This window comes from Dipodomys merriami, unplaced genomic scaffold (assembly GCF_024711535.1).
Source record: "Dipodomys merriami isolate MVZ:Mamm:240054 unplaced genomic scaffold, mDipMer1.0.p SCAF_696, whole genome shotgun sequence".
Lineage (NCBI taxonomy): Eukaryota > Metazoa > Chordata > Mammalia > Rodentia > Heteromyidae > Dipodomys > Dipodomys merriami.
In genome coordinates, this window is record NW_027206286.1 from 1 (window position 1) to 23,501 (window position 23,501).

General features: G+C 67.9%; 2 protein-coding genes across 2 annotated transcripts; one reads left to right on the forward strand and one right to left on the reverse strand.

The window, feature by feature from the left end:
• Positions 1-6: 6 nt before the first annotated feature.
• LOC138816387 (voltage-dependent L-type calcium channel subunit alpha-1C-like) lies at positions 7-12,576 on the forward strand. Its single transcript, XM_070006092.1, has 13 exons — positions 7-37; positions 404-531; positions 1,603-1,699; positions 3,786-3,888; positions 4,176-4,277; positions 6,493-6,620; positions 6,827-6,961; positions 7,123-7,469; positions 7,710-7,838; positions 8,673-8,779; positions 9,791-9,894; positions 11,650-11,994; positions 12,116-12,576. The coding sequence occupies exons 1-13, from the start codon at positions 20-22 to the stop codon at positions 12,428-12,430; spliced, it is 2,058 nt and encodes a 685-aa protein (XP_069862193.1). The 5' UTR covers positions 7-19; the 3' UTR covers positions 12,431-12,576.
• A 4,861-nt stretch (positions 12,577-17,437) lies between these two features.
• On the reverse strand, positions 17,438-20,375 carry LOC138816403 (gap junction beta-4 protein-like). Its single transcript, XM_070006129.1, has 3 exons — positions 20,252-20,375; positions 18,501-18,594; positions 17,438-18,316 (listed from the first exon to the last, which is right to left on the reverse strand). Exon 3 carries the CDS (start codon positions 18,262-18,264, stop codon positions 17,497-17,499), a length of 768 nt encoding a protein of 255 aa, XP_069862230.1. The 5' UTR covers positions 18,265-18,316; positions 18,501-18,594; positions 20,252-20,375; the 3' UTR covers positions 17,438-17,496.
• Positions 20,376-23,501: the final 3,126 nt, after the last annotated feature.

The window sequence follows — 23,501 nt, forward strand, 5'->3', positions numbered from 1 at the left end:
CTACTTCATCAGCTTCTACATGCTCTGTGCCTTCCTGGTGAGCCGCAGGGTCAGGGAAAGAAGCCGCCCGGCCCGCAGCTGGGTCGGGCCGGCACGGCGGGGGCAACAGCCGGGGGAGGGAGGGGGAGGGGGAGGGAGGGAGGGGGAGGGGGAGGGAGGGGGAGGGAGGGGGAGAGGGGGAAGGAAGGGGAGGGAGGGGGAGAGGGGAGGGGGAGGGAGGGGAGGGGGAGGGAAGGGGAGGGAGGGGGAGAGGGGAGGGGGAGGGAGGGGAGGGAGGGAGAGGGGAGGGGAGGGAGGGGGAGGGGAGGGGGAGAGGGGAGGGAGGGGGAGGGAAGGGGAGGGAGGGGGAGGGAAGGGGAGGGAGGGGGAGAGGGGGAGGGGGTCACCAGGCTGCGCTCCGCAGATCATCAACCTCTTCGTGGCCGTCATCATGGACAACTTCGACTACCTGACCCGGGACTGGTCCATCCTCGGCCCGCACCACCTGGACGAGTTCAAGAGGATCTGGGCGGAGTACGACCCTGAGGCCAAGTGCGTCCCACGCTGGGGGGGACAGACAGAGGGACAGACCCCACACTGAGGGGACAGACGGAGGGACAGACCCCATACTGAGGGGACAGATGGAGGGACAGACCCCACACTGAGGGGACAGATGGAGGGACAGACCCCATACTGAGGGGACAGATGGAGGGACAGACCCCACACTGAGGGGACAGACGGAGGGACAGACCCCACACTGAGGGGACAGATGGAGGGACAGACCCCACACTGAGGGGACAGACCCCACACTGAGGGGACAGACGGAGGGACAGACCCCACACTGAGTGAGGGGAGGGACAGACGGATGGACAGACCCCACACTGAGGGATGACGGAGGGACAGACCCCACACTGAGGGACAGACCCCACACTGAGGGGACAGACAGAGGGACAGATCCCATGCTGAGGGGGGGAACAGACGGAGGGACAGACCCCACACTGAGGGAGGACGGAGGGACAGACCCCACACTGAGGGAGGACGGAGGGACAGACCCCACACTGAGGGAGGACGGAGGGACAGACCCCACGCTGAGGGAGGACGGAGGGACAGACCCCACACTGAGGGAGGACGGAGGGACAGACCCCACGCTGAGGGAGGACGGAGGGACAGACCCCACGCTGAGGGAGGACGGAGGGACAGACCCCACGCTGAGGGAGGACGGAGGGACAGACCCCACGCTGAGGGAGGACGGAGGGACAGACCCCACGCTGAGGGAGGACGGAGGGACAGACCCCACGCTGAGGGAGGACGGAGGGACAGACCCCACACTGAGGGAGGACGGAGGGACAGACCCCACACTGAGGGGAGGGACAGATGGAGGGACAGACCCCACGCTGAGGGGACAGACCCCACACTGGAGGGACAGACAGAGGGACAGACCCCACACTGAGGGACAGACCCCACACTGAGGGGACAGACGGAGGGACCACAGGCCCAGAGGGGCCGGTTTGGGTCAGCCAGCTGGGACCTGGACCACGCGGCCGGGGTGGGGTGCTGTCCTCTGAGCCATGGAGGGCGCCCCGAGGGGGGGCGGGAGACGACCGTGGCCTCGCCCGTCCCCAGGGGCCGGATCAAGCACCTGGACGTGGTGGCCCTCCTCCGGAGGATCCAGCCTCCACTGGGCTTCGGGAAGCTGTGCCCTCACCGCGTGGCCTGCAAGGTGAGGCCGCCCAGGCTGCGGAGGGGGAGGAGGAGGGGGAGGGGAGGGGAGGAGGGGGGGAGGGGAGGAGCAGGGGGAGGAGGAGGGGGAGGGGGAGGGGGAGGAGCAGGAGGAGAGGGAGGAGGAGGAGCAGGGGGGGGAGGGGGAGGAGGGGGGAGGGGAGGAGGGGGAGGAGGGGGAGGGGGAGGAAGGGGGAGGGGGAGGAAGAGGAGGGGAGGAGAGGAGGAGGAGCAGGAGGAGGAGCAGGAGCAGGAGGAGGGGGAGGAGGAGGAGGGGGAGGAGGGGGAGGAGGAGCAGGAGGAGGGGAGGGGGAGGGGGAGGAGGAGGAGCAGGAGGAGGGGGAGGAGGAGGAGGAGCAGGAGGAGGGGGAGGAGGAGCAGGAGGAGGAGGAGGAGGAGGGGGAGGAGGAGGAGGAGCAGGAGGAGGAGGAGGAGGAGGGGGAGGAGGAGCAGGAGGAGGAGGAGGAGGAGGGGGAGGAGGAGGAGGAGCAGGAGGAGGAGCAGGAGGAGGGGGAGGAGGAGCAGCAGGAGGAGGGGGAGGAGGAGGGGGAGGGGGAGGAGGGGGAGGAGGAGGAGGAGGAGCAGGAAGAAGGGGAGGAGGGGGAGGGGGAGGAGGAGGAGGGGAGGGGGAGGAGGGGGAGGAGGAGGAGGAGGGGAAGGGCTGTGGAGGAGGAGGGCTGCGGGTGGTGGGGCCCCGTGGACAGCGTGCTCACGTGGGTGGACCGTCCTCTCCCGGGGACCGTCCATCCTCTCCCGTGGACCGTCCATCCTCTCCCGTGGACCGTCCATCCTCTCCCGGGGACCGTCCTCTCCCGTGGACCGTCCATCCTCTCCCGTGGACCGTCCTCTCCCGGGGACCGTCCTCTCCCATGGACCGTCCATCCTCTCCCATGGACCGTCCTCTCCCGGGGACCGTCCATCCTCTCCCGGGGACCGTCCTCTCCCGGGGACACGTCCATCCTCTCCGGGGACCGTCCATCCTCTCCCGTGGACCGTCCATCCTCTCCCGTGGACCGTCCATCCTCTCCCGGGGACCGTCCATCCTCTCCCGTGGACCGTCCACTCTCCCGGGGACCGTCCTCTCCCGTCGACCGTCCTCTCCCGTCGACCGTCCATCCTCTCCCGGGGACCGTCCATCCTCTCCCGGGGACCGTCCATCCTCTCCCGTGGACATCCTCTCCCGTGGACCGTCCATCCTCTCCCGTGGACCGTCCTCTCCCGTCCGACCGTCCTCTCCCGTCGACCGTCCTCTCCCGTGGACCGTCCATCCTCTCCCGGGGACCCGTCCATCCTCTCCCGGGGACCGTCCTCTCCCGGGGACCGTCCATCCTCTCCTGTGGACCGTCCACTCTCCCGTGGACCGTCCATCCTCTCCCGTGGACCGTCCTCTCCGTGGACCGTCCTCTCCCGTGGACCGTCCTCTCCCGGGACCGTCCTCTCCCATGGACCGTCCATTCATGGGGGAATGCGGAACATGCCCACGGCTCTGTTTAACTCAGGCTTCTCTAACTCAGACCCCTCTTGCTTTATTCCACAAGCGATTTTTCAGGCGCTTTCCAGGGTACAGGAAATGCAAACGGGCTTTCTGATGGCACTGGGGTTTGAACTCAGGACCCGTGCTCCCGAGGCTGGAGAGCAGAGCAGCCTGAGCTGGCTGTGGGAAAGGTTGAGGGGAGGCCGTGCTGGCCAGGATTCCCAGCCCTGAGTCCCCAGCCTTCCTCCTGGGGTAGGGGGGTGGGGAACCCCACCAGCAGGGCGCAGGGCTCAGGGCTCAGCCTGTAACCCCAGCTACCCGGGAGGCAGAGATGGGGGACCCTGTCTCGAGGCCAGCCCAGGCCTAAAAGCTCATGAGATGCCAGTTCAACAATGGCTGGACGCCTGACTTTCTAGAGACAAAGGGAAGACACAAACAAGGCCTTCTCTCAAAGATCACAACACAAAAAGGGATTGGAGGGGGGGGAAATGCATAAATCAAGGGGTAGAGCACCCAGTCTGGCAAGCCCGAGGCCCTGAGTTCAAATCCCAGCACCGCCAGAAAAGAGACAAAGCAAGCAAGGGCCTGCTGTAACCTCTCCTCCCCCCGCCAGCGCCTGGTCTCCATGAACATGCCCTTGAACAGCGACGGCACCGTCATGTTCAACGCCACCCTGTTTGCCCTGGTCCGAACGGCCCTGAGGATCAAGACCGAAGGTAAACCCAGCCCTCCTGGGGCCGCGGGGCGGAAGGGAGGTGCGTCCGCCGAGCTGGGCTTGACCCCAAGGCTGCCTCCGCCCCCTCCCTGCTGCTGGCCCCGGGCGGTTGGGCCGGGCGGTCAGCGGTCAGCGGTCAGCCGGTCAGCGGTCAGCCTGCGAGGCGTCAGCCTGCGAGGGAGGCGGAGGGGGAATTTGTGGGGCCAAGCCCCACCCCCGTGACCCACCCCTGGGACGGAGGCCGGAGGCCGCCAGCATCAACCACCCTCCCTCCCTCCCTCTCCTCAGGGAACCTAGAACAAGCTAATGAGGAGCTGCGGGCCATCATCAAAAAGATCTGGAAGCGGACCAGCATGAAGCTGCTGGACCAGGTGGTGCCCCCGGCCGGCGGTGAGTGCCGGCCGCACACCACGGTCCCGGTTCCCCGGCCGGGCCTGTGGGGTCTCCTCCCCCCCCACTCCCTGGGCCCTGAGACCTGGGTGGCATGGAGCCTGCTTCCTCCAGACCCCACTGCGGGTCCAGGGACCAGGGCCGCGCGGCCCACACAGGCCGGAGGCAGGGATTAGGGCTGGAAATCGGGTCCTGGGAAGCCCATTCCAGTTGTCCTGGGTGGCTCCCGCCCGTCATCCCATTGACTCAGGAGGCTGAGGTCTGAGGATCGCGGTTCAAAGCCAGCCTGGGCAGGAAAGTCTGTGAGACTCTGATCTCCCATGAACCACCAGAAACTGGAAGTGGTGCTGTGGCTCAAGCGGTAGAGCGCTCGCCTTGAGCTGAAGAGCTGAGGGACAGCGCCCAGGCCCCGAGTTCAAACCCCACGACTGACTAAATAAATAAATGAATAAATGAATAAATAAAAGCAGGGACTCTTCACACAGGGTCTTGAACTTCGATCACAGAATAGAAATTTCTGGACGAGTCTCAAAGATTAAGAAAACTGGGCAGAGCGATACTAAATAGGCAAATGAGCCATCCGGGAGCAAGCTGGCGTGCAGACACAGCTGCAGCTGCTGCCGTGGGGCTCTAACTGGCCTGGGGCTGTAGCCGAGCTGGGGCTCTGACCCGCCTGGGGCTGTGACCCGCCTGGGGCTCTGCCCGGCCTGACGCTCTAGCCGGGCTGGGGCTCTAAAGGAGGGTCCCTTGGCTCTCGGGTATTTACGAGTTAGAGACCGAGGGCTTGACTGTAAAGGGATTTGAAGCGTGGTGTTTTATCTGTGCTCTAATGGCTCTCCGGGGAGCACTTTCTGGTTTCCGGGTGTTGGGCCTCCTCTTCCTGGTCCGAACGCCTCCGGCCTTGAGATACGGACTCGGTGGTCTGCGGTGGGGCCTGGAGGTGGCTTACGTGTCGTGTTGGGCCTGGAGGTGGCTTACGTGTCGGGGTCAGGCCTGGAGGTGGCTTACGAGTCGGGGTCGGGCCTGGAGGTGGCTTACGTGTCGTGTTGGGCCTGGAGGTGGCTTACGTGTCGTGTTGGGCCTGGAGGTGGCTTACGTGTCGGGGTCGGGCCTGGAGGTGGCTTACGTGTCATGTTCGGCATTTCTCTCCCGAGGGCCCCCATCCTGCCAGGCACGTGCTCATTCTCGGGGGTGAGAGCATGCTTCTCTGGGGAAGGAACGCGTCCGGTGGCTTTTCTTGGGAGCACAGATGGCGCTTCTGTTTTTAACTACCTGGTTTCCAAATTGCCTTCACCGGCGCCTCGGTTTCCCTAACTGATCCTACCACCCACCTCCCCCCTTCATCCAGCAGCCCACCCCCCTCGGCCTCCAGCCCCTTGCCCTCCTTCCCTCCCTCCCTCCTTGCCTGCCCTCCTCTGGGCTTCTCAGAGGAGCCTGCCACCTGAGGCTGGAAGAGAGTAAGAGTCAGGAGGAGATGGGTGGGGGAATTTTGGGGGAGGTCTGTCATGGGGCTTGAACCCTGGGCCTGGGCGCTGTCCCTCAGCTCTTCAGCTCAAGGCGAGCACTCTACCACTTGAGCCACAGTGCCACTTCCGGTTTTCTGGTGGTTCACTGGAGATGAGAGTCTCACAGACTTTGCTGTCCATGCCGGCTTTGAACCGCGATCCTCAGATCTCAGCCTCCTGAGTAGCTGGGATGACAGGGGTGAGCCACCGGTGCCCAGCTAGGGAGATTATTTTAAAGAGCCCCTTTTTCTGTGGGAGGAGGGGAACAGCCAAGCATGGTGACACCTCACAGAGGCCAGCCCCTCAGGAGGCCGGGGGGGGGGGTGGAGATTGCTTGAACTAAGGAATCTGAGGCCTACCTGGGCTGCAAAGCAAGACTGCATCTCAAACAAACAAAAGAAGGACTAGGTGGCTCTCGCCTGTCATCCATGCTACTCAGGAGGCAGAGATTCGAGAATCGCCATTGGAAGCCAGCCTGGGCAGGAGCGTCCGTGAGACTCTCATCTCCAATGAACCAGCAAAATAAAAGCCGGAAGTGGCGCTGTGGCTCAAGGAGCAGAGCGCTCACCTTGAGCACAAAGAGGCTGGGGGACAGCGCCCAGGCCCTGAGTTCAAGCCCCACCACCCAAATGAACCAATAAATAAATAAGATAGAGGTTGAGGGACTCGGTTGCCGTGAGGAAGCTGACCGCCAGGCCTGTGTGTCTCAGATGATGAGGTGACCGTTGGCAAGTTCTACGCCACCTTCCTGATCCAGGAGTACTTCCGGAAGTTCAAGAAGCGCAAGGAGCAGGGCCTGGTGGGCAAGCCCTCGCAGCGGAACGCACTGTCCCTGCAGGTGAGTCCCGGGGTGACGGGGAGGCGGGGGGGGGGGGGCGCTCGCCGTCCATCCGTCCATCCGCCTGCTTTCCTGGCCTTGGCCGGTCCGCGCCCGCCACGGGCCTTCCATGGCAACCCAGGTCCCCGCCCTTACTCCTCTGGAGCGGAGGCCTGGCCGCGGGGCCTGGGGGTTGGGGGGCCGCCCTCACGCGCCCCTGGTTCCAGGCCGGCTTGAGGACCCTCCACGACATCGGGCCCGAGATCCGACGGGCCATCTCCGGAGACCTGACGGCCGAGGAGGAGCTGGACAAGGCCGTGAAGGAGGCCGTGTCCGCCGCGTCCGAGGATGACATCTTCAGGGTAGGCCCGGCCCCTGGCGCCCCCGGCTGTGGCCCGTCGGAGCCCCCCTCCACGGCCGGCTTCCCGCGGGCCTGCCGGGCCACGCCAGCCCCCCCCCCCTCGGGGAAGCCCCCCCCCACGCCGGGGGCCTCTCCTCCACCCACCCCTCCCTCCTGCTGCAGAGGGCCGGCGGCCTGTTTGGCAATCACGTCACCGCCTACTACCCAAGCGACAGCCGCAGCCCCTTCCCGCAGACCTTCACCGCGCAGCGCCCACTGCACATCAGCAAGACCACCGGCGCCCCGGGGGACACCGAGTCCCCGTCCCACGAGAAGCTGGTGGACTCCACGTTCACCCCCAGCAGCTACTCCTCGGCAGGCTCCAACGCCAACATCAACAACGCCAACAACACGGCGCTGGGCCTCCTCCCGCGCCCCGGCGCCGTGAGCACGGTGGGGAGCCACGGCGGCGACCCCCTGGCGCCCGCCGGCCCCCGGCAGGACGCGGCCTGGACGCTCCACTCCGGGAGGTGAGCGGAGGTGTGGCCCGGGAAAGGGGGGCAGGGAGGCTGGCGGCCCGGCCGTCCCGCGCCCCGACCCCATCCAGTTTCACAGGGGGGGAAACTGAGGCGCGGCCGGGCTGAGGACCCGCAGGTCACAGTGTGGTGCCGCCCCTCAGAGCCCAGTGCGTCTGTGGCTCCGCGGAGTGCCGGGCAGCCGGGCGGGCGGCCCGCGGTTCCTGATCCGTTTCTCCGTCTTGGATGGGGCAGGTGTGGCTCTGGAGATAGCCAGCTGGCCGTGGCCGGCCAGGAGGAGGCCGCCCAGGACGCGGCCTACGACCGTCTGCGGACGCGCGACGCGGAGTACGGCAGCGAGCCCAGCCTGCTGGCCACAGAGATGTGCGTTCTGTGGGCCGGGCAGGGAGGAGGGCGTGGGGGGCGGTGGGGGTCGAGGGGGAGCCGTGGGCCCAGCCGGGGCCGCTGAGCTGCCCTGCACAGAGTGTGTTGATCCGCTGCAACCATGGCTCTGGGCGTGTGCATGCACACGCATGTGCCTGTCCTGGGTCTTGAACTCAGGGCCTGGGCGCTGTCCCTGAGCTTGATTTTCCCCTCTCAAGGCCAGCGCTCCACCTCGTGAGCCACAGCTCCTTTGCTAGCTTCTTGGCGGTTCATTGGAGGTTAGAGTCTCATGGACGCTTTCCTGCCCGGGGCTGGCTTTGAACCGTGATCTTCAGATCACACTCTTCTGAGTAGCTGGGGTGACAGGCGTGAGCCACGGGCGCCCGGCTGACCGTGACTTGTCACAAGATGAATGAAATGAAAACATAAGAAACCCTATGGAAAAGTAACTAAAAGCAAAACCAACAGAAGGCGTAGCAGGGCTGACGTGATAAACAGCATGGGCGTGTGCAAAGATCCGGACCTTGCTGGTTCGTTCTTGAGCCTGAGGCCTAGGATTTTCCCACCTTTGCCTAAGAACTCGGTAGCCGCCGCCTCAGCTCAGAAATGCCGGGCTGGGGCCGGGCACCGTGTAGCCTGAGCGGTTGAAACCAGCCTGGGCAGCGCCCCGAGGCAGGCTGGGCGTGGGGGTTTCCGTCCGTCCAGGGGTCCTGACGCCCATGCAGCAGGGCTCCTGGGCAGGAGGGCGGCCCCTCCTCCCGGCGGCGGTGGGCTGGGCTTTCCCGGGGTGGCCCTTGCGGGTGTCAGTGAATGAGCCCCGGCTCTCTGTCACAGCCTGCCCTCCCAGGATGATGAAAATCGACAACTCACACCCCCAGAGGAGGAGAAGAGGGACTTCCGGCAATCCCCGAAGAGAGGCTTCCTCCGCTCGGCCTCCCTGGGTAAGGGCGCCTTGTTCCCTGCTTCCCCGTGGACGGGGGCGGGAAGGTGGCCAACCGGGCGGATCCGGGCTGGGATGGCGTCCGTGCACCGGCATCGCCACCCGACGGGGCTCCGGGGGAAGCCCAGTGCACCGTCTGTCCCGCGGCTTTCCCACACGGTGCCAAAATTACCTTGGGGCGGTCGCGTTTAAAAAGGGGGCTGAGGGCTGGGCAGGTGGCTCAGTGGTAGAGCGCTTGCCTTGCATGCATGAGGCCCTGGGTTCGATTCCTCAGCACCACATAAGCAAAAAGAAAAAAGCTGGAAGTGGTGCTGTGGCTCCATTGGTAGAGCGCTAGCCTTGAGCTGAAGAGCTGAGGGACAGCGCCCAGGCCCAGAGTTCAGGCCCACGACCGGACCCAAAAAAAAAGGGGGGGGGCAGAGAAACTGATTTTAACACCTGGGGCAGCGCTCGGGAGCCCGCGGCCCACCGTGGCTTCGGGGCTCCGGGGTGGTCCGGGAGCGTGCGCCTCCTTCGCTTCCTGGCCAGATGCCCAAAGGAGAGACACAGGCGCCAGCCCCCAGCCCCCCGCGAGGCGGTGCGGGGCCTCAGGCTTCCCACGGGCCCCACCTCCGAAAGCGCCTGCCGCGTCCCAGTCACCAACGCCGCACAGGGACGGGGCCTCGGGGCGGCAGCTGCGGCGGGGACAGGGCCTCGGGGCGGCGGGGACGGGGCCTCGGGGCGGCGGGGACGGGGCCTCGGGGCGGCGGGGACGGGGCCTCGGGGCGGCAGCTGCGGGGGGGGGGGGGGGGGGGGGGGACGGGGCCTCGGGGCGGCAGGGACAGGGCCTCGGGGCGGCGGGGACAGGGCCTCGGGGCGGCGGGGACAGGGCCTCGGGGCGGCGGGGACGGGGCAGCCGTGCAGGGACCGGGCCTCGGGGCGGCAGCTGCGGCAGGGACAGGGCCAGCCTCATCCTTGCTGGCAGCCCTGACCTGGGTCGTGTCCCCCTCCCCCCGACCCCCCGGCCTCGTAGGTCGAAGGGCATCCTTCCACCTAGAGTGTCTGAGGCGGCAGAAGAACCAAGCAGGAGACGTGGCTCAGAAGACGGTCCTGCCGCTGCACCTGGTCCACCACCAGGTACGCACCCGCGCCTCCGGGCAGCGCCGGGCACCCCGCGCCCGCCCTGGGGTCCCGGAGCTCCCGGGCAGCCCTGCCCGCGCCGCCTCCACGGCGGCCTCTCCCACCCCAGACTGCCACGCTCGCGTACACACCGCCCGCCACGCCTGCGCATCCCGTGCCCTGCTCTTTCACTGGCATTTGAACGCCAACCAAACCCCCAGGGCAGCACCAGGTGGCCAGAAGGGGCCGGGCTCCGTCCATCCCCGCGGCTCGGTCTCCCTGGGGACTGCGGTCCCAGGCGGGCCTGGGCGAAAAGCAAGACAGGGTCTCACAGCCGGGCTCCAGGGGCTCCGCCCAGCTTCCCAGCCACTCAGGAGACTGAGATCTGAGGATCGCGGTTCAAAGCCAGCCCTGGGCAGGAAAGTCCGTGAGACTCTGATCTCCAATGAACCACCAGAAAGCCAAAAGTGGAGCTGTGGCTCAAGGGGTAGAGCGCCAGCCTTGAACAAAAAAAGGAAAAAGCCCAGGCCCCAAATTCAAGCCCTAGAACCAGCACGCATGCACACGCACACACACACACATGCACGCACACACATTTGCACGCACACACGCGTGCGCACACACACGCATGCGCACACACATGCACACAGATGCACGCACACACACGAGTGCGCACACACGCATGCGCACACACATGCACACACAGATGCACGTACGCACACATGCACGCGTGCGCACACACATGCACGCACACGCACACACTCACACACATGCACGCACACACATGTGCACGCACACACGCGTGCGCACACACACATGCGCACACACATGCACGCACGCACACACACTACACACATGCGCACACGCACACACGCATGCGCGCACACACACATGCACACACACGCATGCGCACACACATACACGCATGCACACGCACACACGCATGCACGCGCGCGTACACACATGCACGCACGCACACACACACACACACAAGCTGGAGTCGGTGGGGCTCAAGCCTGGAGAGTCTACCAGAACTGAACCCAACAAAATATTTTTTTTAACCCAGAATTTATCTTCACCCGTCTGGTTTGACTGTGGCAGTGGGTGAGAAATTGTTTTTAGCCGGGCGCTGGTGGCTCACGCCTGTCATCCTAGCAGCTCAGGAGGCTGAGATCTGAGGATCGCTGTTCAAAGCCAGCCCGGGCAGGAAAGTCTGTGAGACTCTTACCTCCAATAAACCACCAGAAAACCAGGAATGGCGCTGTGGCTCAAGTGGTAGAGCGCTCGCCTTGAGCTGAAGAGCTGAGGGACAGCGCCCAGGCCCAGAGTTCAGGCCCCACGACCGACAAAAAATAGTTTTGTTTGTGCCTCTCTGCCAACGCCCCGCCGCGCAGCGCGCCCGCCCCTCCCTGCCTTTCCCACAATGCACTCTGCTCTCTCCCGCAAGCGGGAGGCGCAGCACCCGACACCGCGGCGGCCACGGAGGCAGGCGGGGAGAGGCCGTGTCCTTGGCCTCCTCGTGGCGCCCGTGTTCATTACGACGCCGTGGCCCGGCCAGCTGTCGCGGGGTGGGGCCCGGTGAGCCGCGCGGCTTCGGCCACGGCGGGGCAGGTTTGCGAAGCTAGCCGGGGGGGAGGCGTCGCTGAGATGCCCCTCCGATGTCCCCGAGGTTGCTGAGCTGGACGCCGGGGCGCGGGGGCGCGGGCGGGGCCCGGGGGCAGCCGCGCGGGGCCCGGCCTGCGGGTGACCGCTGTCCCTTGTGTCTGTCCGCAGGCGTTGGCCGTGGCCGGCCTGAGCCCCCTGCTGCAGAGAAGCCATTCCCCGGGGGCGCCGCGGCCGTGCGCCACGCCCCCCGCCACGCCGGCCACGCCGGGCGGCCCACGCGGCTGGCCCCCCCGGCCCATCCCCACCGTGCGGCTGGAGGGCCCCGAGTCCGGCGAGAAACTCAACAGCAGCTTCCCGTCCATCCGCTGCGGCTCCTGGGCCGAGGTGCCCGTGGAGGGAGCGGCGGGCGGCGCGGCCGTCCGGAGGTCCCGGCCCGTGTCCCTCACGGTGCCCAGCCCGGCCGGGGCGCCCGGCAGACAGCTCCACGGCAGCGCCAGCAGCCTGGTGGAGGCGGTACGCGGGCCCACGCGGGGCGGGGCGGGGCGGGGCGGGGCGGGGCGGGGCGGGGGGCCCGGCCCGGCACTCGCGGTGGCGCGTCCACGGAGCCCCGGTGACCGCCCCCCGCCCCCCTCAGGTCTTGATCTCCGAAGGACTGGGCCACTTCGCCCAAGACCCCAAGTTCCTGGAGGTGGCCACGCAGGAGCTGGCGGACGCGTGCGAGCTGACGGCGGAGGAGATGGACTGGGCGGCCGACAGCCTGCTCAGCGGGCGCGCGCAGCCCAGCGCCAACGGCCGGCTCCTGGCCTTCGTGAACTGCAGGGACCCGGGGCCGGCCCGGGGGGACGGCCAGGGGGAACCACGGGACGCGGGCCCGGCGGGGCCAGGGCCCGGCCCGGACGAGGAAGCCGCCGCCCCCGCCGGCAGCAGGGCGCAGCTCAGCAGCCTGTAGTCGCGGCTGGGGGGGCCGCCTGCGGGTCTTTCTGTCCTGTTCTGTTTTTAATTTGTCTCGATGTTCCTAATGGGTTCGTTTCAGAAGTGCCTCACTGTTCTCGTGACCTGGGGTTACCCGGAACAGCGTCTTCATCCGTTCTGTTGGGGGGGAGCAGAGAGTTGGGGGGGTGGGGGGGGTGGGAGGTGGAGGCCAGTGGCGGGAGGCCCAGAAGGTGGAGGCCGCCAGGGCTGGAGGACCCGGGGCGCGCCACGTGTCTCCACTGCGCTTGTAAAAACAAACTGTTTGCACATATTCTGTCGGGCCTCTCCAGGGCCTGCGGGCCGAAAGGAGGGAGGGGGAGCTGCCGGGCCTGGAGTCCCCCCCGCGCTCCCCGGGGGTCCCCGGCTGCTCCCCTCCCCGCCCCCCCAGATTCGGCCTATTTCTGGGATCGCATGCTGCCGCTCCCGTGAGCATCACTGGGGTCTGGTTTTGTTTTTCCTTCCATTTTATTTTCTGTCGCTTTCCCTCGGGAGGGGGGAGAAGGGCGGTTCTCTGCGCACAGGCCCCGCCCGGCCCTGTCCCATGCGAGTCAACTTCACCCCAGAGGGCAGGACGCGGTCAGGGCCCCGAGTTACCGGGTCTTCTTCCTTTCAGGTCGGGGGGAGCGGGGGTGTGCGGGGAGCGGGAGGGGGGGGCCTGCGTCTGTGTGCCGTGCCCCTGGGGCCGCGAGGACCCTCCCTGAGCACCCGCTGCTCCCGCACCCTGAGCTCCTGCGTGTGGAGATCCGGACCTCGGACCATTGGAAAGCAAAAACCAACCTCAGTCTGCTTCTGAAACGAGATCTAACCCAACTCTGCGTCTTCTGCCCCACAAGATATGCAAACACAATGCAATAATATCCTTTTTTTTTTCAAAATACAATTGTGAGTTGTGTTGGCATTAAAACTGTATTTAAACAATAACAAACACGCACGGACGGACATTTGAGGAGCAGGAGTCTGGAGCGGGCGTGGTGCTCGGTCCGCTCCGGGCGCGGCCGGCGCAGCTGTCTCCGCAGAGGGATGGATTTCCCTTGGATTCAGGTCAGTTTCCGCATTTTTCCACCGTTTTTCAAGCGCTGACTTGTGGTTGTGCGAGCGAGTGTGGGCGCCGCGTGGGTCTCCGGATCCTCTTCCTGCTCACGGCGCTGCCCCGACCCTTGGCATCTGGAGCAGGCCGGGCGGTGGCTTCGTGGGAGGGTCACCGGCCACCTCCCGCGTGACTGTTTTGCATATCTTGTGTTTGTTTCCCTCCCGCTTCGATCCCCGCCCCCCAAATTCTGTGACGGGCCGGGCGCCCCATCGGACCCCTTCCTTGCTTCGCGGCCCATGGTTAACCCGACGGCAATCCGCGTGGAGGAGAGGTCAGCTCTTCCCGTCGCTCTCAGCGCAGACTTCGGGCCTCTGGGGTTCATGGCGCGCTGCGGGCGTGGAGCGGAGCGCGTGGCCGGGCGGGGGGGGCGATCGCTCTATTCAACCACAAGTCCCTCGGTGACCCCCCCCCGCCACTCGGGCCGCGCGAGGGCCTGGGCCTCTCCCCACCTCTGTTCCCTCGTGGGCTGCGTCGTTGGAGGCACAAGTAGAGAAGCGTGCGGCCGGTCGTGCGGGCCCGCCCGGGGTCCACCCAGGCCTCACCGTTCCCCTCGGTACCGGCCGGGCCTTCTAGAAGCCGAGGTGGCGTCGCGGCTCAGTGTCCCGGCGATGTCTGCCGCGGTGCCGCTGTCTGTGGCCGGGACGGCCATCCCTCTCCACCGCCCCTCCCCCAACAGCCGATCCGGGTGGCCGAGCCCCGTCCGTCCTCCACCCCCTGCGGGAGGACTCCAGCCGGCTCCTTTCTGCCCGATTCTAGAAGGTTCCTTGGGCCGTGTGGCTTGATTGGGACGCGGCGGGTTCTAGCCCCTCCCCCCTCCAGGCCAGGGTGGAGGCCTGGCGGGCCTCCATCCCCGCTGCCTCCCGTTCTGGTCTGCGGTGCGGTGTCCGGTCCATCTCGGGTCCCTGGCTGCCGGAGGAAGGCGGGGCCGGCCGCCAGAGCGCCCCGGCTGGGCCACAGTCACCCCGGGCGTCGGGGGCAGGACCGGGTCAGAGGCCCGCGCCTCTCAGACTCTGGGCCCCGCTGCCGGGCTCCTGGGCTCTCAGACCCCAGGGGAGTGGGCAGCGGTGGCTGGTCTGTGAGGAGCCGGAGGGAAATGGAGGCAGAGAGGAGGTGCTCCACCCCCTCCTCCGCACCCTGGCCCGCCCCGTTTCTTGGCCAGCCAGTGTTCTCCGGGATTTGCTTTGGAAGAGGAGGAGGAGGAGATTCTAACCCGGGGCTGCTTCCTCAGCCGAACCAACCTGCCCGCGGGACCCGAGGCCACCCGGGCCTGGGCCTGAGCCCCCCCACATCCTCCTCCCACAGCCGCGTGAGCCCCGCGGAGCTGCCCTGCCCCCGGCCACCCCCCTCTGCCTCTGCCCCCCACTGCACCCCGCAGCCGGGCAGGAGCCGTGCCGTGGACTTGCTCCGGGCCTCATTACTTCAGGGTTTGCGGCGAGGAAACGTGGTTTGTGGTTCCAGATAGCAGCGCGTGGGTCACGTCCTATTGCTACAAGACTTCACACACACACACACACACAGAGTCCATGCGCACACATGTACACACACCTGTGTATGCACACACATGCACGTGCATGTGTGCATAGTCATGCGCACACGCACACACACACACACACACACACACACACCAGGTCCCAAGACTGAGCTCCCGCACAGGCCGTGGAAGCGGACCGCGCGGGGCAGCGTCTGAACCTATTGTTCTCATTGTCATGAAACAGATACTTGAATCTACAATAGGAACAGACCGACGCCTTCTCCCCGCTCCTCCCGCGGGGTCAGGATGTGGCGTGGCGTGGCGTGGCGTGGCGTGGCGTGGGGCGGCCGGAAGTCCTCTCGCTCGGGCCGCATGCCGTGTGCCGCGCACACAGCCAGAGCCAGAGCCAGAGCCAGACTTGGGGTTTTCCTGTGAGAATTCTTCGGACGTCGAAGCAAGATGGAGCCGAGGGACATGCGGCCGGGTCCCCGCCCCCCGCCCACCCGTTCCTCCTCAGCTCAGCCTCTCACGGGCCTGCCAGGCCGGGTGCACAGGGCAGTGTTCAGAATGCAAGCCCGAGTTGTGGGAAGCTTCTGGAGTGGGTCCCATGTCACATCTGGCACTGCAGATTCACCATCTGAGACCATCCCTCCTGCCCGGGCCTGGGGGGGGCGTCCCTCGAGAGGACGGCCCCTGTGAACCTCCGGAGTTCCTGGGCTGGGGGTCCTCAGAGCCCCAAGTTGCCCAGCAGCGGGGGGGGGGGGGCGGTTCACCACCTGGGAGCCCGGGGCGAAGTCTCTGCTGGGCCTTCGGCTCCCCGGGAAGGCAGTGTGGTGGGCCAGGGCTCCACCCAGACCCCTGCCACCCCAAGCCCGCCACACTTCCCCAAACTTCCTCGCCCACCTGCCCGCCCTTCCCTGCCCCACATAGGCCTTTCTCCCCCCAGAGGGACAGAGACAGTGACAGAGTCCCCAGGGCTTGGCTGAGAACAAGCTATGGACACAGTTCACTGAGAAACAGGGCAGGGTCCCCACAGACGCCCGCCGTGGAAGTGTCGATCCCTTCCGATCCACCAGAGCCTCCAAGCAGAGGGTCTGGACGAAGCCCCCCCTTCCCCCGGCACAGAAAGACGGGCGCGCCCGAGGCCCCCCCACGCCTGCACCCCGGCCCGGCCCCCCAGGATCCACGACACCGCAGTCCGACTGTTGTAAATACTGTTGTACAGTTTGTAACCGCCGGCGACCGGCCGTCCAGGGTCCCGCCCGCCCAGCCGCGCTCTCCTGGCCAGGGAGCGAGGCCGGAACCGAGGAGGGAGAAGGCTCTGGGCCTCTGAGTGAGACGCTATTGTATATTCCTGTAAGATTGCATTTTTATCTAAGGAATGATGTTATTTAAAAAACAAACAAAACCCACAAAAAACAAGAATTGCAAATAAATTTCTTAACAATGTCTGTCTGGTGTGCTGCCCCTCTCCCCCGCCCAGCCCTTCTCCTCCCCCAGGGGCCCAGGGCCCGAGTTTAAACCCTGCAACCGCTGCCAGCCCAGCCCCGCAGAGATCAGAAAACAAAACAGAACAGGCCCTCCCTTCGGGGCACACGGAATGCTAAGCCCTGGGCCCAAACTCCTGAGTCCACCCCACAGAAGGCAGCGCACAGGACGGCCGACGGAGACGGGGGGGGGGCAGGGGGCTGTGCGCCCCAAACCCTGGACGGTGCAAAGCGGGGAGGGCGCCCGGGCCCGGGGAAGCCCTTCCCACACAACTGCTCCAACGGCGGCCAGACGCTGCAGAACCCCAGGCAGGGGCGGCTCCCCAGGCAGCTCTGGGGTCTGGAGGGGGCTGATGCAGAAACGTCTCAAGTGTACCTTACAAGAGCTGCCCAGCTGGGCGCCCGAGGCTCACGAGGCTGAGCTCTGAGGACCAAGGTTCAGAGCCAGCCCAGGCAACTACAAAAGGGACCAACACAAAGCCAGACGTGGAGCTGTGGCTTAAGCAGCAGGGCCACGAGCCTTGAGTGAGAAAGCTCAGAGACAGTGCCCGGGCCCCGAGTTCAAGCCCCAGGACCGGCACAAAGGGGGGGGGGGACTATCGGGGAGTGGACACGTATGTGTGTGGGTGTTCACGGGCAGGGACGGACGGACGGAGGCCGGACACCCCAGACGACCCTCACCGTGCGAATCCCAGCAGCTCACGGACGCTCGTGTGCCGGGAAGGGCCGGGGCGCGCACTCCGGCATCTCGAGGCCCCGTGTGCGGCCCTGCACGGCAGGCCTGTCTCACACCGAGGGGCACAGCGCCTGGGACGGCCGCGGTAGACCCGTGCGCGCGCGGCCCGTGGGCCTCGTGCGGCCTGGAGGGCCTGGAGGGGCCGCTCCCACGCTCACGCCCCACCCACGGGGAGAGGTGACCCCAGCCCCAGAGAGAGAGAAGGGGCAGCAAGTGTTTATTTTAAAAAGGGAGGGGAGAGCAAGAGGTGGACGCCAAGCTAGACATTCGGGGGGAAGGGCCTGGCGCCCCCCATCATGAACTTGGCGATGGACATGCCCTCGAGCAGGTAGTGGTGGATGCTGTAGGCGAAGAAGCCGAGGCAGAAGAGGATGATCATGAAGGACAGGGTGACCAGGGTGTAGATGGACATCCGCTTCTCCGTGGTGGCCCTGATGAGGCAGAGGAAGGGCCCCGGGCAGCCGGGCGTGCTGCAGGGGATGGGCGTCTGGCTCACCACGGGCAGGTGCTGGAAGAGCAGCAGCACCAGGAAGACGCCCTGGATGGCCACCTGCAGGAGGAAGTGGAGCAGGTAGAGCAGCAGCAGCATCTTCTCGCGGTGGAAGTTCAGGAGCGACTTCTTCGGGGCGGGGACGTGCTCCTGGACGGCCAGCATGGAGCCCTCCTCCGCCTCGCCCACCAGGGCCTCGGCCGACTTCACCCGGACCTGCTTGTGCCGCACCTGGGCCATGAAGAACTCCATGAGGAAGAAGAGGGCCAGGAAGATGAAGTAGAAGAAGTACCAGGTCCCGGTCACGGGCCGGCTGAAGCTCCGCTCGAAGCACTCGATGCGGCAGGGGTAGGTGATGTTCCCGTGGCACCAGAAGTCCTCGTGCACGTGGGCCCAGGGCATGCGCACCACGTACACCACCACGCCGTACATGCCGATCAGGCCGAACCACAGCTGCCGCCCGATGTAGTAGCCGGATTTGTCGCCGGCCACCGAGTGCAGCACCGGGATCAGCCCGGCCACGGCTGCGGCTGCCATGATCGGGGGGCTCGGCGCCCCTGGGGCCCAAGATCAGAACTCAGACGGCACCCTGGGAGGGAGAGCGAGGGACGGGGTCAGGCCAGGGACGTGGTGGCACCGCTCCTGCGCCTGTCCGAGGAGCCTCTGCCCCACCGCTGCCCAGGAAAGCAGACCCCAGCCTTCCCCACCCCCCACGCAGCCGGAGCCGGTACCGAAGCCAGGGCCTGGCCGCACACGCGTGCCCATCTCATTACCGGTTCATGTTTGACGCAGCACAGAAGGGTGGGTTCCGAGGTTCTCCGTGCACCTGGCGATCCGAGACCGTCTTCGCTGAGAAATGGTCTGCAGCTGAGGAAGAAAGGCAGAGTGCTCCCTTAGTCCTCGGCCGCCCAATCACGGCACTCACCCACTCCCTTCCAGGCTGGTGTGCCCGTCACCCTGATTTACTGACAGGAATGATCGTTCTGACCGTTACGAGCTGTCGATGGGTTGATCGATCGATTGATTGATAGAGCAAGCCCCGTGCCGGAGTACTAGGTAACTCTCTCCGCCAAAGAGCAAACCACTTTCAATCTCTTAGGAACAGCGTCATTTGAGTCACTGTCCACGATCGTCCTTACGTGTAACATATTATTTTCCCTGTGCTAGAACCCTGGTTTGAACTTTGAGCCTTGCGCTTGCTCCGTGGGCCTCAACCACACGAGCCACGCCTCCAGCCTGGCTTTTGCTGGATAATTGGAGATGGAATCTTGCAGACTGTTCTGCCTGGGCTGGCTGTGAACCTCGGTGCTCTGGGTCTCAGCCGAGGCACAGGGCCCAAGTCCAGTGTCCTGAGCGGTGGCCGCCGAGCGCCCCAGCAGACACTGCGTGTGCCCCCGGCACGCACAGATGCTCGTGGGACCTGGCTGTGCCAGGGCTGTCTCATTAAAACCGGTCACAGCCAGTGCAGGCCCGTCTCTCTACACACACGTCAGCCACGGTTTCAAATCACACCTAGACGCCACCTCGCATGGAAGCTAGTCAGCCACAGGGGCTGGAAGAGGAGGCCACCACGCACTGGGGGTGTGGGATGGGGAGGGGATGAGGGATGGGACGGGGATGAGGGACGGGGGGGGATGAGGGATGGGACGGGGATGAGGGACGGGGGGGATGAGGGACAGGGATGAGGGACGGGGGAGGGGATGAGGGATGGGACGGGGATGAGGAACGGGGGGGGGATGAGGGACAGGGATGAGGGACGGGGGAGGGGATGAGGGATGGGACGGGGATGAGGAATGGGGGGGGATGAGGGACAGGGATGAGGGACGGGGGAGGGGATGAGGGATGGGGATGAGGGACAGGGAGGGGATGAGGGATGGGGGAGGGGATGAGGGACGGGGGAGGGGATGAGGGATGGGGGAGGGGATGAGGGATGGGGGAGGGGATGAGGGACGGGGGAGGGGATGAGGGATGGGGGAGGGGATGAGGGATGGGGATGAGGGACAGGGAGGGGATGAGGGATGGGGGAGGGGATGAGGGATGGGGGAGGGGATGAGGGATGGGGAGGGGATGAGGGATGGGGGAGGGGATGAGGGATGGGGGAGGGGATGAGGGATGGGGAGGGGATGAGGGATGGGGGAGGGGATGAGGGATGGGGAGGGGATGAGGGACGGGGGACCGGCTGGGGGGGACTGACAGGGGGGATGGGGGGACGGGGGGGATGGGGGGACGGGCCGGGGGGGATGGGGGGACGGGCCGGGGGGGATGGGGGGACGGGCCGGGGGGGATGGGGGGACGGGCGGGGGGGATGGGGGGGACGGGCCGGGGGGGATGGGGGGACGGGCGGGGGGGATGGGGGGACGGGCCGGGGGGATGGGGGGGACGGGCCGGGTGGGGGGGACGGGCCGGGGGCGACGGGCGGGGGGGGGCACGGGGCGCCCGCGGCTCCGGGACCCGGGTCCGCTCGCCCTCCGACGGCCGGGCCGGGCGCAGCCCAGCGGGCGGCGGGCGGGGCCCAGCCGCGTACCTGCGAGGCCGGCAGGGCCAGGCCCGAGCCTCCGCCGCGGCCCGGCTCCGAGCCGCTTCTCCCTTCGCCGGCCCGAGGCGCCGCCGCGCCCCTCGGCTTCCCACCAACTGCCCGCTCCGGGGCGCCCCGCCCGCCGCCCATTGGCCGCGCCGCCTGTCCGTCTCGGCGGGCTCCTCCCATTGGCCGCGCCGCCTGTCCGTCTCGGCGGGCTCCTCCCATTGGCCGCGCCGCCTTCCGTCCTCCTGCCCATTGGCCGCGCCCCCTGCCCGTCTGGGCGGGCTCCGCCAATCGTGGCGCTCGGGGCAGGTGCTCGGCAGGTGCGCCTTCGGGACGACGCCCCGGAAGGCCTCGTCGTCTCCCGGGGCCTCCGCGCGGCGCCGCGTGGCGTCCTCGATCAACGGCCGCCGCCGCCGCGCAGCGGCTTCGCCTGCGGCGAGGAGCCCGGGCCGGGCCGCGCGGGGCCTCCGCGCCCGGGCTGCGCGTGCGCACACGCGAAGCGGAGGCTGAGGTCCGAACATGGCTTCCCCGAGTTCGAGCCCAGCGCCCGCACGGAGGGAAAAGCGGCTTCTGTGTCTCCAAAGCCGGGACGCACCGGCCGCGGCTGGTTTGTCACCAAGGAAAGAGGAGGGGGGAGGGGGGAGGGCCAGGGGGGAGGGGGGAGGGCCAGCGGGGAGGGCCAGGGGGAGGGGGGAGGGCCAGGGGGGAGGGGGGAGGGCCAGGGGGGAGGGGGGAGGGCCAGGGGGAGGGGGGAGGGCCAGCGGGGAGGGGGGAGGGCCAGGGGGAGGGGGGAGGGCCAGCGGGGAGGGGGGAAGGCCAGGGGGGAGGGCACGCCCTGAGACCTGGAGCAGGGCCCAGGTCAGCGCCCAGGTCAGCGCCCAGGTCAGCGCCCAGGCCAGCGCCCAGGCCAGGACCCAGGTCAGCGCCCAGGCCAGCGCCCAGGCCAGCGCCCAGGTCAGCGCCCAGGCCAGCGCCCAGGTCAGCGCCCAGGCCAGCGCCCAGGTCAGCGCCCAGGTCAGCGCCCAGGCCAGCGCCCAGGCCAGCGCCCAGGCCAGCGCCCAGGTCAGCGCCCAGGTCAGCGCCCAGGCCAGGGCCCAGGCCAGGGCCCAGGTCAGGACCCAGGTCAGCCCAGGCCAGGACCCAGGTCAGCGCCCAGGTCAGCGCCCAGGCCAGGGCCCAGGTCAGCGCCCAGGCCAGCGCCCAGGTCAGGACCCAGGTCAGCGCCCAGGCCAGCGCCCAGGCCAGCGCCCAGGCCAGGGCCCAGGTCAGGACCCAGGTCAGCGCCCAGGCCAGCGCCCAGGTCAGCGCCCAGGTCAGCGCCCAGGCCAGCGCCCAGGTCAGCGCCCAGGCCAGCGCCCAGGCCAGGACCCAGGTCAGCGCCCAGGTCAGCGCCCAGGCCAGCGCCCAGGTCAGCGCCCAGGCCAGCGCCCAGGCCAGCGCCCAGGTCAGCGCCCAGGCCAGCGCCCAGGTCAGCGCCCAGGTCAGCGCCCAGGCCAGCGCCCAGGTCAGCGCCCAGGCCAGCGCCCAGGTCAGCGCCCAGGTCAGCGCCCAGGCCAGGGCCCAGGCCAGGGCCCAGGTCAGGACCCAGGTCAGCCCAGGCCAGGACCCAGGTCAGCGCCCAGGTCAGCGCCCAGGCCAGGGCCCAGGTCAGCGCCCAGGCCAGCGCCCAGGTCAGGACCCAGGTCAGCGCCCAGGCCAGCGCCCAGGCCAGCGCCCAGGCCAGGGCCCAGGTCAGGACCCAGGTCAGCGCCCAGGCCAGCGCCCAGGCCAGCGCCCAGGCCAGGGCCCAGGTCAGCGCCCAGGCCAGGGCCCAGGTCAGCGCCCAGGTCAGCGCCCAGGTCAGGACCCAGGTCAGCGCCCAGGCCAGCGCCCAGGTCAGCGCCCAGGTCAGCGCCCAGGCCAGCGCCCAGGCCAGCGCCCAGGTCAGCGCCCAGGCCAGCGCCCAGGCCAGGATCCAGGTCAGCGCCCAGGCTGCAGCCCCCGGGGTCAGCAGCCGTGGTCTGCTGGCTGCGAACCCAGAGCCTTCCCGCAGCCGCCCGCTGCGGGGTGGAGGGGGCTGGGGGCGGTGGCCTGCGGTGGCCCGGGGGAGACCTGCGGCCTCCCTCCCTCTGCTCGCAGATCCCTACCAAGATCCCCGCCGCGAGGCCCGGGAACCCGCCGATCTCTCCAGGCGCCTTTGCTCTTCTCTGAAATGTCAGAGGCCGCGGGGCTCGCGCAGGAGGCCCGGGAATCAGGGCCAGGGCAGGGCCAGGTGCAGGAGGCCCGGGAACCAGGGCCAGGGCAGGGCCAGGCGCAGGAGGCCCGGGAACCAGGGCCAGGGCAGGGCCAGGCGCCAGAGGCCGGGGAACCAGGGCCAGGTGCAGGAGGCCCAGGAACCAGGGCCAGGCGCGGGCGGGGCTCGCGCGGGAGGCCCGGGAACCAGGGCCAGGCGCGGGGCTCGCGCAGGAGGCCAGGAACCAGGGCCAGGGTAGGGCCAGGCGCGGGAGACCCGGGAACCAGGGCCAGGGCCAGGCGCGGGAGACCCGGGAACCAGGGCCAGGGCAGGGCCAGGGCAGGGCCAGGCACCGGAGGCCGGGGAACCAGAGCCAGGGCCAGGGCCAGGGCAGGGCCAGGCGCGGGAGACCCGGGAACCAGGGCCAGGGCAGGGCCAGGCGCCAGAGGCCGGGGAACCAGAGCCAGGGCCAGGGCCAGGCATGGGGCCCACGCAGGAGGCCCAGGAACCAGGGCCAGGGCCAGGCGCGAGGCTGCCACGGGCCTCCCTCACCCGCCAGGGCTCCTGGCGTTGGACGCGAAGCTCTGCTCACCAAACACCAGGGAAGATGGGGGGGTCAGGAAGAGAGGACAGGAGGGGGACAGGAAGAGAGGACAGGAGGGGGGCAGGGGGAGGACAGGAGGGAGGCAGGAAGAGAGGACAGGAGGGGGGCAGGAAGAGAGGACAGGAGGGGGGCAGGGGGAGGACAGGAGGGGGGTCAGGAAGAGAGGACAGGAGGGGGACAGGAAGAGAGGACAGGAGGGGGTCAGGAAGAGAGGACAGGAGGGCACAGGAAGAGAGGACAGGAGGGGGGTCAGGAAGAGAGGACAGGAGGGGGGTCAGGAAGAGAGGACAGGAGGGGGACAGGAAGAGAGGACAGGAGGGGGGTCAGGAAGAGAGGACAGGAGGGCACAGGAAGAGAGGACAGGAGGGGGGTCAGGAAGAGAGGACAGGAGGGGGGCAGGAAGAGAGGACAGGAGGGGGGTCAGGAAGAGAGGACAG

Bases quoted from the DNA above. Each gene is read 5' to 3' on its own strand.
- LOC138816387 (XM_070006092.1), top strand. The intron at 7,839-8,672 runs GTGCGTTCTGTG...TCTCTGTCACAG, and splicing joins AGCCTGCTGGCCACAGAGAT to CCTGCCCTCCCAGGATGATG. The intron at 11,995-12,115 runs GTACGCGGGCCC...CGCCCCCCTCAG, and splicing joins CCAGCAGCCTGGTGGAGGCG to GTCTTGATCTCCGAAGGACT.
- LOC138816403 (XM_070006129.1), bottom strand. From the start codon at position 18,264: ATGGCAGCCGCAGCCGTGGCCGGGCTGATCCCGGTGCTGCACTCGGTG.